The 19,906-nt window shown below is 40.4% G+C and overlaps 1 protein-coding gene across 2 annotated transcripts in view; it reads left to right on the top strand.

Annotated features, from left to right (window-relative positions):
* Nucleotides 1-19,906, top strand: part of zgc:153039 — an 81,790-nt gene that overhangs the window by 7,669 nt on the left and 54,215 nt on the right. For both annotated transcript variants that reach the window (XR_013101619.1, XM_004562847.4), the window contains exons 5-6: nt 1,892-1,999; nt 2,080-2,191. Coding sequence is in view for 1 of the 2 variants with exons in the window: in XM_004562847.4 (XP_004562904.1) it covers nt 1,892-1,999; nt 2,080-2,191 (220 nt within the window). In the remaining variant the exon portion in view is untranslated. The remainder of the gene's footprint in view (nt 1-1,891; nt 2,000-2,079; nt 2,192-19,906) is intronic.

Genomic DNA, 19,906 nt, shown 5'->3' with positions numbered 1-19,906 from the left:
CTGATTTGGGAAGAACAAAAATAAGTATTTTTGTTTGATCTGGAAAACACTGGGAATGATTCACAGTGATCAGAGACCATAGAAAGTGAAGTCTATTAGGTGACCTCAAGCGACTATGGGCAAAATAACTGCTGATGACGCGATGTGCGCAGGTCCAATGGGCAAGTGAAGAGACTACCAATCAGAGTGAAGAAAACAGTTGACGTATTACTTGTTAGTAAATACATTAGGGGGTAACCTAGGCAGCTGAAGCCTTGCATGTCCGCAAGAGACCTACTGGCAGCTTCAAAGCGATGCATAATCAGCAAATTGCTTCCACTGTGTATTCGGCTTAAGTGATTTTTTTTCTTTTTTTTTCTTCATTCCAAAATCTCGGAAAATGAAATGCAGCATGTTAATAAGTGAGCTTCATACATGCTGGTCGGCAGGTTTTGTTACCTTTGGACTGATTTGACTCTATTCCCTGCAATCTCAGCCAAACATGTGAAGGTGTAAACACCAACCAGCGGAAGTCGCTGTTGTGGAGAAAATGGTGTCATTCTTCTGACAGTGGCTGCTTTCCTAAAAGCACATTAATTTTTTTTTTTTCATTTTACTGCTGACTGAAAAGGAAAGCTTCGTAATTAGAGGTTATACATGTGTCCAGGATCTTAATATTCACAGAAGCCAAACCAAGCGCTGCTCTGTGTTTGCACTGCCTTACTGTAAAGCACATGATTTGTGAGCTAATTGCTCTAACTCAGGCATGCACACGTGGCAGCTATTAAACACACATCTTTGGATAATCCCTGTTTTCAGTATGAGGACGCACATGCACGCACACATACACATGCACAAATGCTTGTAAAATAAAAGGTTGTGCTAGGATTTGACTGAAAATTGTTCTGCAGCAAAACATTTGACTTTTTATTCCATCAGTGACAACATCAGTACTGAGCTTTTATTTGTTGTGTACCTCCCTGAAAAGGGACCCTGTCATGCTCATTTCCAAGCGGCAAGGTTTTATTTATGGAGCCTACTATAGTGGCTTTGCGTGCCTCACAGTTCAAAATAGTGCATCACTTTCTTATCCTGGGCCTTGGTTCAGCAGCTCAGTTGATTGCCTCCTTTCTGCTTAAGACCTTTACACACCAAACATGTTAAATCTGTGCAAATAATTTGTGCATTAGAAATATTTTTTGGACTTGCCTATTAATGCAGCCATTCACACCGACTGCATGATGTCGCTGGATGAATTTGCAGCGTTTATTTTTTCGAACCAAGCTTGACATCATTGCTTGATGTGAACTTCATGTTTTTTCACGGTTCATTTTTTTAGAATGAATGCTTTCGGTGTGTACATCCGTTAGATGACAAGTTTGCATCCAAAAAATTTGGAATTTTGTGTTATTTTTCACACGTGCTTGCTGTGCAATGGCTGTTGCATTTCTAACTAATTGGCTGCCCCTTGCAGACAGAAGTTTTAAGCAGCAGATACGTGCTCACATTGAGCACAGACCAAATAAGTGCTATCCGCCCTCACTGAGATTATACAGAGCAAAGGCCAGGAAACCATTGACACTGAGCTTTTATATCACTGAACGGTGATCACAAGTCTGTCTTGTTCTTAGATAGGATGTGCACTCCCAATTGTTTTGTCTGATACAAATAGAGAAGACAGAGAATAGATGTCTCACAGATTGGAGCTGCAAAATTGAATTTTTCGAAATAAATCATGTGATAGATTTGATGGCGCTCTGTAAACAGCAGAGAAGCTTTACAAAGGATTGCTTTCTCTAATGCTCCAAAACATGATGAAGCTGGATGGGCAGGCAGGTGCAGCAGATTGAAGTTTTCTTTGAAGAGTGGTGGTGTCGATAAAAGCATTGACTCCAGGGATGTCTTCCTGCAGCTGATTACACTGTAGATTACACAACGCAAACCACGATGACCTTCGCCACCGTGTTCGCCGTCATGTTCAACGGCTGCACGGGGATCATGGCCGGCTCCAACATGTCAGGTAAGTGAACAGATGTTGTGTGTGTGCCGCCTGGTTACCTGTGTCAGAACATACACCATAAAACCTGCATTATCCATCAGGTGACCTGAAGAATCCCAGCTACTCCATTCCCCGGGGCACCATCACAGCCGTAATCTTCACCTTCATCGTCTACATCATGCTCAGCGTGCTGGTCGCCTGCACCTGCGATCGGTCAGTAAAAACGTTGGTCTGAAATTATTACTTTTGAATGGAATCTCAACCTGATTGTAACGAGATATGAGGTCGTTTGGTAATGTTCCTGTAGTGCCAGTGAACATGTAGTTTATTACCACAAAATAAATTTTCTGGAATTGTCATGGCAGCTCACACTGAAACAGGCAAACTCAAATCTTTCTAGCTTGTTATGGACCCCGTGAGGCCACAGTCACCTCTACCAGCCCTTTAAACACGCCCTCTGCATCACAGTGTTACTATTAGAGAAAAGTGCTCACGGACGTTTACAGTTCCAAGTTGCAGATCAGGCTATAGCAGCCTTCATGAGACACACACTTCATATCCACTTGGACTGTGTTGGATGGAAGCAGGTGAAAAGATAGTTCTACATGTTTAAGCTTGTTTAGGTCGAGTGCTCAAAGAATTTAGTTGGCTTTTATCCATGAAGGTTTTGATTGAACTTGGGCTGGCTGTAGCTCAGGAGGAGCTAGAATTTGAAGGTTTGTGGTTTGATCCCTTGCTGCTCCAGTCTGCATGTCAAAGTATCCCTGATACCATGTACTGTTCACTGATTTGCTCTACATTCATCGAAGTGTGAATGTTGGATAGAAAGCTCCCGCATAGGAAAAAAGCCTGTGTGAATGGGAGACTGAGGTTTTTAGTATATAGTGCTTTGAGTTGTCAAGTAGAGTAGAAAAACACTATACAACAACCACTCTATCTACCATTAAAAAGCTTTACCAGTAAACATGTGACAGTGTTTTTTCTTGTTCCCTGCATGTAATCACTGAGAATCTGTGACAGGTACTTGTGATCAGTTAGGAACATTTAAAGACGTGTTTTAAATCAAAGCCAACTCTGTCCTGAGTAGTAACCACAAACAGTATAAAGAATGTTGGTGACGTTAGGAAATTGTTTGTGAAGTGTCGTCGCTTTTTGCAACCAGAGGTATTGCATTTTTAGTTTAGTTAATCCCATCAAGGCTCTGGTAAAGGAACCTCTCATTCATGTAGCTCTGTTGTCTTAAAATATTGGATCAGCAGTTATCAGAGAGCTGTAAACACACAGCAACTTTACATTTGTTCTCGACCCTGGTGGCTTTGTATAAGGAAGAATTAAGGTTGCATGAATAACAACAGCAGCAATACTATGGTACTAACCAGTATGGTGGTTTTTTTTACCAGTTTCACACAGTGCCTCAGTACTCATCCCTAAGTGTAACAGCCCAGTGTTCACAGAGCCGTTCATATTGCTGAAATCTTTGAGTTCAAATGCAGTGCTGTAGTAGTGGACACAGCACATTTTCCCTTCAGCGATCCAATACTCATAAGGTGTCAGATAATGCAGAGAGGGTTCATTTTCTGCTTCACCACGCAGAATTGGAGCGTCAGAGGAGGCCGATTTCAAAACCATTCATTCCAGCGAGATGTTATCAATACCAGGTGTCAGTTAATCAAGCCAACCATTATAATGGAAACACATTTGGGATTCTCATATCTTTTATATGTTGTTCAGTATGTTTGCTCTAGTGACTGATGTTACTATATAGTGGCTCAAGTGTGATTTTTTTTTTTTTTATAAAAGTAAAAGCATCATTAAATCCAGGTATGTTGTTAAGTGTGAAATGTTTTCATTTCATACTTAAGGTTAGGTACATTAAGTTCTTGATGTAGCAATTACCACTTGCTTTTCTCTGGTTAGCTGTCCTTTGTCTTCCTCACTCTAAATGTCTCGTTCTATCTGCCTTTTGCTGAAAGTCAGAGTTCAGAATTGATGCAGCTTTAAAGCGAATGTTGCCAAGGTGCTAAACTGACATGACAGGGCTATAAAAGAGCATCGGAGATCAATACTGCCACCATTTACTCTGCTGCAGCGCCCTCCCTGTATCTGCCTACCATACACATATACTTGGTGACAAGAAGCTTCTTAACACACTTTCTCTACATCTGCACTGTTGAATGTGTTTTTCTAGAATCACCAATGTTCATATATCCTTTTCATGATGTAGCTATTTAAATGCACACATATTGTGTGTTGTATTATAACAAATTATGACAAAGGTAACCTTGTGTTTATCACTAGAGTAGGCCATTCTCACATGACTCGTATCGGGGATGAAAACGTGTATGTTGGTGGTGACGTATTCTCTGATCTAAATGTGTATGTGTACACAGTAGGAATACAGATTGATTGTATACTGAATGAACACTGAATACTAGCTGAAAGTAATAAAGAAATGAAACGGATAGCTTACTGAGTTTTTGTAAGTGGCTAATATTTAATAGGGAAGTAAGAAAACTGCTAATCCATTAGTGTACATCCTTTTTTTGCTTTTTTTTTTTCCTCACTGCTCATCTGTTTCTGGGCTGTGGGGGGAACAGTATGAGGAGAGAGCCCAGACCTCCCTCTCCCCTGCCTACACCTGGAGCTCATAGAGTTACACTGAAACTGAAACTCTTATACATGTCCCGGGGTGTCTTCGGGCATGTCCAACTGGGAGGACCCACCTAGGGGACCCCAGTTGGAAATGCCTTAAACACTTCCCTCAAGAAGAACCCAGGAGGTGTCCTGGTCCAATGCCTGAGCTATCCGAACTGACTCCTTTTGATGTGGAAGAGTGGTGATTTTACACTGACTAACTTGTACCCGAGTACTCTCAGAGTTGCCAATTCTCATTCCCGCCACGTCATTACAATGTAAAGTTTTTAGACTACTGTGGTAAATCTTAGAACGTGTGACGTAACAAGTGTAAGTGGCGATGTTAATTACCAAAACTAAAAGTGAAGACTAAATCCTCAAAATAATTAAATGTAAGTAAATTGTTAAAAGTTGTTTGCTTAATTGACAAACAGGTAGAGCAAGCCAGTTAGAGCAAGCTATAACTCTGATTAAAGGTAAAACGTTTAAAAAGGGTCATCAAAAACTTTTCAAACCGTTAGCCAAAAGAAAATCAGTTATTCAATACAAAATAACTGATGTACAAAAAAACCTCCATGATGTTATAAAATGAATAAATAACAATTAAAACAATTAGATTTGTATGAATTGGTCACACAGGGCTGTCAGGTGTGTTCAAACCAAAATGTTGGTGACCACAAACCAAGAACATATATAACTGCACAAACGTGTAACATAACTGATGCCTAGTTCTGAGTTTTATGTACGACGGACGATGTTTATCAGTCAGTGATGCACTTGTTTGTACTTGTTTGCACTTGTTTGCACTTGTTCTTAGAAACCTGGTCATACGACTTATTTCTTCACTGTACAGAGGAAGTGCAAAGGATTCCTATGAAAGGACAGTAAAAGGAACAGATGAGTGAGACAGAAAGTGAATCATCAACTTATTTGCAGAACCGTGCAATCTTTCCAACAAAGAAGGAGACATCGGCACACGTGGTGTAAGGTTGCGTACAGCAGGTTTCATGCCTGGTAAATCATTTCTTTTATTTTCGTTAGTTTGCTTAGGATCATTTGGTTTATTGAGGTTAATATGAAGTCATTTCCTAGAACTGCTGGTATTTCTGTTCCTCCTTGTGTGGTTCAGGTATCTGACTTTGAGATTTTTGACTTTAAATGTGTTTAATTGTGGAAAACATGGAAAAGGATGGTTGCTAATTTTAACTTTAAACCAGTTGCATACTTTGGCATGTTGGCTTTTCTCATCCTATTGAAAGAAGTAGTTTTTTCACGTTGTAGTCTTTTGCCTGTAAGAAGCTGGAATTCACTGTTTGTACTTTCCACAATTTATGCAATAGTCTGTGCAATCTGTGGTGTGGGGTGGGTGAGTGAATCACCAGACCAATGTTTTGTGCAAACTCTTAAGACTGTATTAATTTGCTCACTAGTTGCTACCATCAGCTAATTAGTGTACTTGTGGTGTCAGGGGACACTGAACAGTCCATTTTAAGATTCAGCTTTCATTTTCTCATGGTGCAAACAGGAGCTTATAGACATTACCTGCTTGTAAGTAGTGAGCTGCCTTGTACATCATCTCCCGCTTGCAAAAAAAAAACCCCATTTATTTTAAACCTTCACTGCTATTTCTGCTACATTAAGCTGGCTCACTCCTTGAAAAATATTACCAACAATACCTGAAGTGCATCATAAAACTTTATTGAATTTCTGCAAGGAAATTGCTGGAAGACCCATATTTATCACACTGCGAGAATTCAAGTAACATCTATTTTTCAAGTGCAAATGGTTCCAGAAATGAGGGAAAAAAACTGCCATCCATTATGAATGCAGGTCTCATACACCTATTCAGAGTGTATACTTGGTGAAAACTACCCCCAGATGTTGTGATGTAACTACAATAACTATGTCTTCATTTTATGGTTTAAAAACAAAACAAAACAGGCTGATTATTATCAAGATACTAAAAATCCTCACGAGTTATTATTCACGTCAAGTCAAAGTCAATTACACTTGTTTTTTTTCTGGCTAGCCAAATTGTCCTGATCTGAAATATATTTGCTTCAATTATCAAACACTTGATAGCACTTTGTTAATAAATTATGAATTTTTAGTTGATTAAATTTGAGTTAATTGTTGCAGAAAAATTAAATAAAGTCTACTAATTGGTTAAAAATTGTTTTTTAATCTATGAACATTATCTGGATGGTTATTATGATGGTGCAGCTATTTATTAAACTTTGTAGATTGTCAATAGGTAGTTTAGCTTAGTGCATATATAGACCTCATTTGGATGGATGCTGGATCTCAGGGATGTCAGAGTAGAATTTCAATTTTTCTTTTACTCTTACTAGCTTGACTTATACTACAAAACTGCATATTAAAATTTATTAAAACATTGTGGCTTTGGTTAAAACATGATGACAGAAATGTCACATGATGCTAAAGGAGACCTTCTGTATATCTCTGAGACTAAATAGTATTTGCCACCTTAAGATCTAGAAAACGCTCACTAATTGATGTAACATTTATCCCAAAACAGCGATACTATTGCCCTAGGCACCATAAGCATTGACAAATGCACTCAGCTAACATTTTATTAGGTACAACTTGCTAGTACCAAGTTGAACCCACTTTTGCCCTGAGAACTGTCTTAATTCTTCTTCGCATAAACTAAACAAGGTGGGGGAAGATTTTTGTTTATGTTGACATAATAGCATCTCACAGTTACTGCAAATTTGTCGGCTTTTCATCTATGATGCCAGTCTCCCATTGTATCAGATTCCAAAGGTGTTCTACTGGATTGAGATCTGGTGACTATGGAGGCAATCTGAGTACAGTGAACTCATTGTCATGTCCGAGAGACCTGTTTGAGAACAGTCTTAGAAAATCAGTGTACTGTGGTCATAAAGTGATGAACATGATCAGAAACAATACTTGGTTTGCTTATGGTGTTTAAATAATTCTCACTGGGCACTGAAGGGCACAAAAAGTGCAAAGAAAGTATGCCCCACATAATTAGACTATCACTACCAATTCAAGGATTCAAAGTGTTTATTGTCATATGTACAAAGAAAGCATTTCTCTGTGCAATGAAATTCTTTTTTTGCTGTCCACACACAGATGCCGGTTAATATATACAAATAGAAGAGATAAATGAAGACAAAAAATTTAAGTTTGAAGTGGATGTGTGTGCAAAAGAGCTATTAGCTTAATATACTGGCTTAATATGCAAGATGACCTAATGTGCAAAAATTATTAATGTTGTTAAAAATAGGTCAGCTGTTCAAGAGTCTGATAACAGTGGGGAAGAAGGAGTTGTTGAGTCGGGATGTTCTAGATTTCACACTTCTGAGCCTTCGTCCCGAGGGCAGAAGACTGAACAGTCTACAGGGAGTGCAGAATTATTAGGCAAGTTGTATTTTTGAGGAATAATTTTATTATTGAACAACAACCATGTTCTCAATGAACCCAAAAAACTCATTAATATCAAAGCTGAATGTTTTTGGAAGTAGTTTTTAGTTTGTTTTTAGTTTTAGCTATTTTAGGGGGATATCTGTGTGTGCAGGTGACTATTACTGTGCATAATTATTAGGCAACTTAACAAAAAACAAATATATACCCATTTCAATTATTTGTTTTTACCAGTGAAACCAATATAACATCTCCACATTCACAAATATACATTTCTGACATTCAAATACAAAACAAAAACAAATCAGCGACCAATATAGCCACCTTTCTTTGCAAGGACACTCAAAAGCCTGCCATCCATGGATTCTGTCAGTGTTTTGATCTGTTCACCATCAACATTGCGTGCAGCAGCAACCACAGCCTCCCAGACACTGTTCAGAGAGGTGTACTGTTTTCCCTCCTTGTAAATCTCACATTTGATGATGGACCACAGGTTCTCAATGGGGTTCAGATCAGGTGAACAAGGTGGCCATGTCATTAGTTTTTCTTCTTTTATACCCTTTCTTGCCAGCCACGCTGTGGAGTACTTGGACGCGTGTGATGGAGCATTGTCCTGCATGAAAATCATGTTTTTCTTGAATGATGCAGACTTCTTCCTGTACCACTGCTTGAAGAAGGTGTCTTCCAGAAACTGGCAGTAGGACTGGGAGTTGAGCTTGACTCCATCCTCAACCCGAAAAGGCCCCACAAGCTCATCTTTGATGATACCAGCCCAAACCAGTACTCCACCTCCACCTTGCTGGCGTCTGAGTCGGACTGGAGCTCTCTGCCCTTTACCAATCCAGCCACGGGCCCATCCATCTGGCCTATCAAGACTCACTCTCATTTCATCAGTCCATAAAACCTTAGACAAACCAGTCTTGAGATATTTCTTGGCCCAGTCTTGACGTTTCAGCTTGTGTGTCTTGTTCAGTGGTGGTCGTCTTTCAGCCTTTCTTACCTTGGCCATGTCTCTGAGTATTGCACACCTTGTGCTTTTGGGCACTCCGGTGATGTTGCAGCTCTGAAATATGGCCAAACTGGTGGCAAGTGGCATCTTGGCAGCTGCACGCTTGACTTTTCTCAGTTCATGGGCAGTTATTTTGCGCCTTGGTTTTTCCACACGCTTCTTGTTGACTATTTTGAATGAAACGCTTGATTGTTCGATGATCACGCTTCAGAAGCTTTGCAATTTTGAGACTGCTGCATCCCTCTTCAAGGTTCAAGGTTCAAGGTTCTTTATTTGGCACATGCATAGTTATACAAGTATAACACACAGTGAAATGTAGCCTGACATGCTCCTCGACATGTACAAAAATAGGGGGGGGGCTGTAGAGGAAGAACATTATTTATTTATATGTGTGTATATATATATATATATATATATATATATATATATATATATATATATATATAGTATGTACATTGGGTGAATGTGCAGTAGTAGCAGCAAGCAGGTGAATTCTGTACATTAATATGAATAGACATCTGACTATTTTACAGGATAGACAATATAAACATATTTAAAATTAAAGGAATTTGAAATGTACATTGTTCCTTGGTTTAGTGTCTGGAAGAGAGTCCTGTCTCGGTCAATTATAGATGATGTGAGATGATGTGAGCGGGCGGATGTGTGTGTTTAGGGCACGGATGGCTTGGGGATAGAAGCTCCTCTTGAGTCTCTCTGTCCTTGCCCGGAAGATGCGGAACCCTCTACCAGATTGCAGAAGTTGGAACAGTTTGTTGCCAGGATGGGACGGGTCCTTCAGTATCTGCGCTGCTCTAGTCCGGCATCTCCTGGTGTAGGTGTCCTGAAGCGGGGGGAGAGCAATCCTGCAGCAGCGTTCTGCTGTACGGATCACTCTCTGGAGAGCTTTTTGGTCCTTCACACAGCTGTTCCCAAACCACGATGTCATGTTCTGTGTGAGGATGCTCTCCACAGCGCCTGTATAGAAAATCCTGAGGATCTTTGGAGAGACCCTGAATTTCCTCAGTTGTCGTAGGTGATACAGGCGCTGCCTAGCTTTTTTGGTCTGGACCTGAATGTGGGCAGCCCATGTCAGGTCTCTGCAAGATATCTCACTATTTTTGACTTTTCTGAGCCTGTCAAGTCCTTCTTTTGACCCATTTTGCCAAAGGAAAGGATGTTGCCTAATAATTATGCACACCTGATATAGGGTGTTGATGTCATTAGACCACACCCCTTCTCATTACAGAGATGCACATCACCTCATATGCTTAATTGGTAGTAGGCTTTCGAGCCTATACAGCTTGGAGTAAGACAACATGCATGAAGAGGTTGATGTGGACAAAATACTCATTTGCCTAATAATTCTGCACTCCCTGTATGTTGGGGGTTGTGGAATCTTTCAGGATGGAGGCAGCTCTCCTTTAGACTCTGTGATGGTAGATGCTCTGCAGAGAGGGCAGTGGAGTCCTGATGATCTTCTCCGCAGTTGTTATCATTCTCTGCAGGCGTTTGCGTACCATGCAGTGATGCAGCTGGTCAGTGTGCTCTCCACAATGCAGCTGTAGAACCTGATGAATCTCAATTATTGATGCAATGCAGGATGGATTCATGCTTTGTGTGGTTTATGCTAAATTCTGAAACAGCATTCTGATTGTTGTAACAGAAATTGAGACTCATCAGACTCAGAGATCAAGACTCTTGCCCAATTTTAGTGAATCTGTGCAAATTGTATTCTCTTTTTCTTGTTCTTAGCAACTGGAGTGGCACCTAGTGTGGTCGTCTGCTGCTGTAGATGATTATGGTTCAACATGCTGAGCATTCAGAGATGCTCTTTTGTATACTTTGGTTGTAACAAGTGGTTGTTCGAGCTACTGTTGACCCCCAGTCAGTTGAAAGTATTCTGGCCATTCTCCTTTGATCTCTAGCATCAACAAAGTCTTTTCACTCAGAGCAGTGCTGCTCACTGTCTGCCACCAACAACTGTGCCATGTTTAGTCTCTTAAATCACCGTTCTTCTCTATTCTGTAGAAACATGAGTAGGTCATCTTGGCCATGTCCATGTCTGGCACTAATATGTCCAGGTTACTTTTCTTTGAAGTTCTCCAATGTCTGTCCATAAAAGCAAAAACAGAACACCCTCTGCCTGCTGTTCCACAAGTTGTCCAAAGTGTGGCAGTGACGCTCTCTCTACAAACTGCAGCTCTTCTTTGAAAGATTTCGACAGACAGACCAACCTTTACACAGAGCTCTTCTTCTAAATTGCTACCCTCTGCAAATTGTAGCTCTCCATCATAGCTTTTAAAAGCCAAGCAGTTAAGATTGTGAGTATTTAAAAGTAAATGTTAGGGAGGTGAGAAAAGGGCTGTTGAAAATGCTTCTTGATAGCTGCCTACGAGAGTGTGTTTGTGCCGCTCTTGCAGCATCTCTCTTGTCTTAGGTGTGAGCGATCGTCAGCGTGTGCTCATTATAACGAGGGATAAGATCATTCACCGTGGCGCTGACAGCTTCAGATGGTTCAGGCTCGGTTTTAACATGAACTAATGTATGATGTGCTTCAGCTAGCTGAACTTTTCTGTTATGAGCTGTAGGTGGAGGGCTCACAGATTTTTTTTCTTTTTTTCCTTCCTGTAATTTCCTAGCAGTGTGATCAGTCACTTCCATGCAGAGGAAGTAACTGAGTTGGATTTTTATTTTAAGTATAAATCAGAATGGACTTTTGAAGTTTGATGGATTCAGTTATTATAGTTTAGCAATGCCACATCATTATAAAATATTTCAAAATATAAAAAAGTGCGAAGGCCTTCACTGAAAGATTGACTTTGCATATGTACTTTTTAAGAGCACATTTTGTCCTTTGCAGCTATTAGCACTGCAAAGAAAATGAAGCCTATTTGGATGGAAAAACTGTCCAACTGTTTTTCAGGTCACCATTAATCGAGCGGCTGCATTTTGTCTGTTTTGAGATTATCGCTGATGATATGCCACTATGGTAAGAGGGGCTGCAGATGATGGCGATGTAGTCTGAGGGGATAGGAGATAAAGGGGAATCTATTAACCTCATGTGACCAGCCAGCCAGCCATGACAGATTGCCCTGTCGCTACTTTATCAAGCTCTTTTGGTAATGTGTGTGTGGATAATGAAATGCATGACAACTCAATGTGCTTTTCCAAGCTGATGATGATGGTTATTATTATTATTATTATTATTATTATTATTATTATTATTGGGCTGAGTCTTAACAGGTTAAAGTCATGTAGTCGGGGTTTCTGTCTTTGCTTGATTGACGTCTTTGTGTTTGTGTGAGCGCAGCACAGTGCATGAGTGACCTGTGGGCTAATCCGCCCTATGCTATAGAAGCTTTTGTATTAATAACCGACTTGATAATTATATTAATTTGAATCTGCTGGGCCTCCTTTTGTGGTGCTATCTCTGACATGCAGCTTTGTAAATGCATGCGCAATCCATACACCCCCTGAAGTGCCTCTCGCTCTCATCTAGCTCCTCTGTTGTCCCCTCTACTCTCTCGCTCACACACACACTCACACACACAGTGTCTAATTCCCCTCACTTTTCTAGAAAACACATCTTTCTTCACAGAGCTTAACACTTTTTTCCATTGGCTATTCTTCCAAACACTTCACTGTATGTCTGCGGTCTCTTGTCTTCTCCCACGCACTGCCAATTTCCATTCTACTGCCTTCCTATCCTATATTTTAACCGTCCCTCCCCTAGCGCGGATTACCTTTCATGCTTGTGTTTACTTTTTTAATTATTCAATATCATCTCCTCTGTTGCTTCTGCACCTTCTGTGTAGATCAAGTCCTACAACTCAACTTTTTTGTTTTTTAAGAATTGAGGGTTTTTTACTGTCTCCCACTAAATGACTGTGGCCTAAGGGTGGGCCACAAGCTATTAAGATAGAGTTTGCAAAAGCAAGTGTGACTGATCAGAGAATTACACAGCTCTCCATTTGAATATTGGCACCCAAGCAAACCAGCGTGCTACACATGCAATTTCAAATTTGTGCTTAAAGCCAGCACGTGTAGGATTTCAGAGTTTCGGCTTAGGTGTCCCACAGTGGAAGTATCAAGAAGACAGACACGATTTAGCCAAGGTACTCAGAGTGGTCAAGCAGAATTTCTGTTTTACATAAGGATTTTTGGATTGTGTCATGACATGGGGAGGGGATATCTTGAAATGGCATTTCAGGCAGGTGCATGAGGCCTATCCAATCAGAAGAAGTTGGCTTAAAGGGGGGGGGATTTATTTAAGTGGATGAACTGAGGGGCTGCACACAGTATTACTGTAGGATTAACAAAGTAACTCTAAATTATGCAAGTATGCTCATTTAGAGTCCAAGATCACATATACAGAGATGGAAACAGAACTGAGGGAGCTCAAACTAACCTAATCAAATGAGAAAGTGGGGAACATAGAGGTCTAGTCTTACCAAACAGGACATGATGCATGTTGTGGTACATAGAGAAAATCATGCCTTTGAACTTCAAAACACCTAAAAACCATAAAAAGAGAGGTACATTTATAGAACTGTAAAGACAGTATGATGTTGGCATATGCATTTATGGCACACTAAAAGTCCAAAATGGAAAGCTACAGAAGAATTTCATCTGATCTGACTCTTGATTGCAGTTTCTTTTTTCCAGCTTTGGGCAAAACAGTCACTTTTTAATATTTAAAAAAAGATACAAAGTCTCTGTAGTAAATATCAGTCATTTAGCTAATGGTAAGGTTTTTTTTGTTTTGCTTTTTAATGTTTGCCAAAATATCTGAGCTGTCTTGTATCTCATTCTGTTGATGCAAAAGTAAAAAGACTAGAAACCACAAAAAAGACCACAAAAACTACACTTATACTTCCTAGGCCCCCTCTTTGTGGCGGCGTTGCAAAGCTAAAGGATACATGAGCTTACATATGCTTATTTCTGTAGTCTATTAACTTATTGTGTGCTGATTCTTGTGCTTGTTCCCTTTGCTCTCTGGCCTTCTCTTCCTCATTGTCCACTGTGTAGTCACTTCCTTATGCTCTTATCCTCACTCACCTCCTTCTCCCCATCCCTTTCTCCTGGTGCTATCACCCCACAGCAGCATTCTTGGCTTCCATTTCCAGTTTCTCTCTCCTCCCTGTCTATCATTCATTCATCCGTCCACACAGCTGCATTCCCTCCTTTTGTTAGTCACCTCCTATCTCTCTGCCGCAGAGATTCCAGTCACTTTCGCCCACTCTCTCTTCTTTTTCTCGCTGCCGTCCCAGTTTTTGAGGAGGTGGTAACAATGACGGCGGCACAGGCCAAGTTTTCGACAACATGTCCTCTCGGGATAAAAAGCTACAGCAATGGGAAGGAGAGACACAGGAGTAAAGGGCTTTAGACAGAGGAGAGAAAGGGAGGATTTGGGTCACAGAGAGGTGTGGACGCTGGGCTTTTCATTTAAAATGGTTTGGCAGGCATTTGTGTTGTCCGTGATGGATATGAGGAAGCTCATTATAATTGATGGCTACCTCACCTGTTGTCTGTGGGATGCACTAAACTTGAATTATAAATAATAATAATAATAGTTTTCTTTTACTTACACCATGGTATAAGTACAGAGGTGAAATATGGACTCTTATGCTAATATAGGATTTTATCTCATCTACTCAAAGTCCATATTTCACCTCTGTAACTTGTACCTTGTAAGTAAAAGAACATTTTCACTCCGATAAACTGTTTAAGCTCATTTGTGATAATAGAAACAATAGAGCTGTTCTGGAGCTTCCAGGGTTTGTTTGAAATTGTATCTGTAAATTTCTGCTCATATTAGATTTCATAAGGAAAAGAAACAGAACTGATTTCTTTATTTTTAACTAAATTTCTATAGGCCATTGTATTGACTTTTTGAAGCTATTACAAGCAGCCCGACTTAAAAATTGTTACCAACAACAGCAAAAGCTGCAGTTCCTCAAGTGGCCCTTTGAGGTTAACTCCCAAAGTGAGTCTCATTAACATAGATTCCCATTTGAACTGCACAACTTTATAGTAGAAACAAGTCTGGTATGAATTCCAGTTTTGGTTAGGGCCAGGGTAGGCCAGCTAGGGTTCCCTAGGAGTCATAAGGTTAACAAGGTTAACTGTTACCTTGAGTGAAAAGTTGCTGCCAACACAGGTAGCTAAATGAAATGGCTGTCTGTTAGGTGTCACCTTAGTTAATTTGAAAAAACTGGACCTCAATACCATGTTTGTGGTGTGTGGCATTTTAATGCAAATGTCTGATGAATGAATTGGCTGTTTGTGTGATTAATTGTTCTAAATGTATATAGTACCATGCAAAAAGTTGTTTGCTTCTGTTATTTTGATGTATTCCTAAAATAGTAACACTGTCTGCTCTCTGTGTCTAGGCATTTCACTCATATAGCCACTGGATGCACCCTTTACTCAAGCTTACTGGCTACCAAGCTGATCACTCAGTCCTCTTGTCCATAAATGGTTACTTCTGGCCCCCCAAAAAGATGTAGATGGCAATGCCCTAAATTTTAAATTCAAGGCCACTAATTGCTCATTTGCCTTCATTGTTGGGGAACAGCAAAGTTTTGCAACTAACTGAAACAGGCCCACTCTGTAGCATCTCCTTTTGTAACAGTATATTTCCCTGTCTGGGTATAACCACATCACAAACTGTTCAGTGAGTTTATTTAATGCACATCACTTCAAAATGTTAATTATTCACTGGAGTCTTTTGCAATCCTAATAAAAAGGCTTTCCCCTCACCATGAACCCCACATCAGTCATGCTTTGTTAAAAGCATCAGTTGCAAATGATCGAGTAATAAAAACAAGACGCTGGAAATTGGAAGTTGGTGCAAAGAATGACTGAATAAAAAAACCCTGAAAATTGGAAATGGAAAATGAAGAGCTGCTGCAAAAACAAGATGACAATGTTGGAGGGGAAAGGATTTGATAAACATTTTATAAAAGAAGATGACGGTTCCTGAAAAGGCTAAGATGTGCCGAGAACGTGTGAAGGGTTGGGAAGAAAGGGAAGGCAGGCGACTGAGGAATTGATAAGGAAAAAAGCGATGGAGGTTGTGTGTGTGTGTGTGTGTGTTTGTGCACGCAGAGGCCTTGTTAGATATTGATCCCATTTAATAATCCTTAACCACAGTCTACTCCCCTGCGGGCACTTAACCATCCTCCCCATCTCTTGCTGACTCTTACGGCCCCTCTCTTCCTCCCTTTATACTTTGTGTTCCTCTCCTTCTCGGCTGTTGCTTTGTCTCTGTGCATCTCTTTCTCACTCCTCGTGTCTCTTGGCTGTGCTGTAAAAGTACATTTAAGGTCAAGATGAAGGGAGGTTGAAGACCAACAGTAAATCCCATCTGCAAACGGTAATATTTTAATAGAAAGTCAGGGTTAAAAATGGCAGTACATGTGGATTTTGAAAGAAGTAATTATTTAGATGTTACTGCTGTTGAATGAAGGATGCTAGAAATTAAAAATCAGGATTTCTCCATTGCTCCTGCTAATCAGTCTCTCATGTAGGTTTTGCTTTGTTGAATGCAACAATTAACTTAATTTTGTTCCTGACTGAAGTGAAAGATGTTGTGCAACACATGTGCTTAAAGATCCACTGAAGTAGGGACTTGAAGTTCATGGAAAAAGGTGGATCATCAGTAATGAGCTCAAGCTGCACAAGTCCAAGTAACATAAAAGCCTGACACCTTACTAGGTCATGTGGAGAAACCTAACAATTTTCTCCTTGGGCAACACTTGGCAAGACTGGAGAGGGAAAAACTTCTTTTAACAGAATGCTCATCTGACAGAACCGAGCCAGGGTGGCTGCTGACCCAGAGCAGTCAGGTCCCCTAGGTTAACTGATTTGAGGATGAAGAAGGAATGAGCCGCTGCCTCACAATCTGCTCTTTTTCTGTACTTCTGTACTTACAAGTCGCTTCTGCTGAAGTGTCTTAGCTGAGTGAAACACACCAAATTGTTCACTTCTGGGGACATTACCATCAGAAATGAAAGCAAGTCATTGGGTCCCAAATTCCTGAAATGGCAGGAGTGTATGAAGACATGGCAGTGTCATGTGGGCAGAATTTGAAGGTTGGAAAACAAAAGTAAGTAGCTAAGATGTTAAAAACAGTACAAAAGTGAAGCGATTGTCTGGGGAATAAGGTTAGACATAGCCGTTATACTTGAAGAGTTTCATATCCACTTTAAAGGTGTTCTTGATAGTGCAGGTCTTGGAATTTGTTTTTGCCTGAAAACAAATTGAATTAAATGTGTTTCTGAAATCTAAAGGAATAAATAATCATCACCTATTGTCTTTAATTAAAAGTCTTAGCATTACATACCACCATCTCTGTTGCAAACAGAGAAGTGAATCTCTCTCCATCAATGTTACAGTGAGATTCTACAGTGATGTGCAAAAGTCTTGAACCACCCCTTGTTTCTTTATATTTTGCTTCCAGATATCCAAAGCAAAGGAGTAAACTGCACCAGTGTTGCAGCTACACATAAAACACAACTTGGCAAAGAACCAATTTAAAATAGGCGTGTTAGGCATGTTGTTACCAGCCCCTTTTTTGGAAAGAAAACACCCATGTAATTTCCTTCCGTTTCTTTACTTGAAAACTGCCAAAGATAACAATTTTAAAGGGTATCCTGAAGAGCTATTAGCCCAAAATATGTCATATCTCAGCACAGTGTGCAGTGTGTCCTTGAAACATTTGGGGAAACTGAACAGGTGGAGGACACTTAAGGCTCATCAGAAATGGTCTCAGTGGAAGAGCTGCAGTAAAGAAGTCATTCTTGCAGAAGAGAAACAAGAACAGGTTGATGTATGCCAAGTTATACAAGAACGGGACTCCATCACTGATGAATCCAAATTTGAAACTTTTGCTGCACATAATAGTTAGTTTCTACAGCCATCTAAAAAACATGGTGGAGGCTCTGCCATGTTTTGAATCCTGCATTTTCAGCCAAAATTGATGCAACTGTGAATGTGGAAAAAAAGAGTACCCTCAGACTCTAATGCACCCTGCAATGTGATCCAGAAAACATCTGATTGTCAACGGCTTCATTTTTTCTGCTTGGCAATGATCACAAACACAGTTCCAATACAATAAAAGCACAGCTGGATAGAAAAACACACAATTGAACACTATCAGCCATGGACTGGCCTCCCCAGAGCCGAGACCTCAACATCATTGAAGCAGTGTGAGATCTTGTTTACAGAGAATATGACTATGTTGGTTTTAGTCATTCAGGTCATGGTAGGCTTCCATGTCTGTTAAGATATGGTAGTCTTTACAGGCCATCACCAAACAGACGTGTTGACACCAGTTAGCACCAGGACCAGGTTATTCGTGCTCTGGACATGGAGGAAGTGCAGCTGCTTTTTGGGCCTTTTTCCCAGGGCATTTGTGTTGTGGTTCCAGGTGAGGTCAGCAGAGATGTGGGGACACAGATTTCACTCATTCTCCATTTCTAGTGAGAGAGGAGTGGATCTGTGTGTGCCGCCTGAAGTCCATTATGAGTTCATTTGCTATGAGCACATTCAGGTTATTTTCTGAGCACCAGCGGGTCAAGTTCTCTACCTGTCTCAGTTCCATCAGAGACGAGCTCAACCATGGTGGTGTCATTGGCATACTTGAACGCAGCCACTTTGTGGATCCGGTGCTGAGTGACAGTGGTGGGGGGAGAGGTGGGGGCTGAGTTGGAGTGATTGAGGCTGGTTGGCTATGTTTTTGATCCAGGAGCAGGTGTCAGAGGGGACCTGAAGGTGTTTCAGTTTGGTGGTGAGGAAGTCTGGACACTGAGCTAGTCCACAAAGAGCATTCTTGAATCACTTTTTCACACTGGGCCATATAGGTTTAGTGTTATCTTTGTCTAATATTTTAATGTGTTTGATGATGTGAAACATTTAAGTGTGACAAACACAAAAAAAGAGGAAATCAGGAAGGGGGCCACCACTTTTTTACACCACTGTACTGTGCCAACTATACATACTTCCCATTTCCCTAGCAGAACTTAAATAAGTTAGTGGTGAATCAAGATTTATTTCCACAGTACTGTGTATATTTTTTCTAATGCACCTTTGAATCTTATAGTGAGTGGAATGATTGACTTACAGGACCGTCACAGCTATATTTTAGACAAGCAAATGGCCACATAATGGTGCAATGAGCATAAAAGTGATGTTAGCCATAAGCTAAAGCTATCTCAGTAACCAACTCTGATTTCATCCGAGTATGTATTGAACATTCTCGGGGATCATTAAACTAGATGATCCTCAGTGGTTACATTACTCCTGATGAGCGGTGACCTCGGCCTCTGACAGCAGCATACACAGCATTTGTGATAGCGATGCCGCACTTATGTCATAATGCACCGTAACACACACACATGTACCCGCTCCTCATGTCAACTCATAATTTATCATCCCATTTGAAAAATCTCAGATAATTAATCCATAATGTTAGATTAAAGGTGAATTTAATGGTGAATTATCAGGAGCACAACACGTGAAATGATGGATTAAAAGATGAATGTGCATGAATACACAAATGAGGGCATGAATAAAAAATGGTAAACAAATAAGCTGAAGGATGGAGCGGACTGGGAGGAGTGAGAACAATCGACCAGCAATCTCTGTGGGCTCCTTTTAGTCATCGAGCTTTGTTTCCTCCTCTTTTCTAAATGAGTTCCTTTAATCTGTCACTCGCTCCCTTGTGCTTTTGTTCTCCTCTTTATTTCAGTGGCAGAGCTCATTTCAGCAGGGTGATCTGATCAATAATTACTATACAGGCTAAACACACAACGGTCACACAAAGATATACATATATAGTACTCCATAGGTAGCGAATACACAGCCTCAAA

Source organism: Maylandia zebra, linkage group LG14 (genome assembly GCF_041146795.1).
Source record: "Maylandia zebra isolate NMK-2024a linkage group LG14, Mzebra_GT3a, whole genome shotgun sequence".
Lineage (NCBI taxonomy): Eukaryota > Metazoa > Chordata > Actinopteri > Cichliformes > Cichlidae > Maylandia > Maylandia zebra.
The sequence above is the reverse complement of the archived record's forward strand: the minus strand, read 5'-3'. Positions and strand labels throughout refer to the sequence as shown.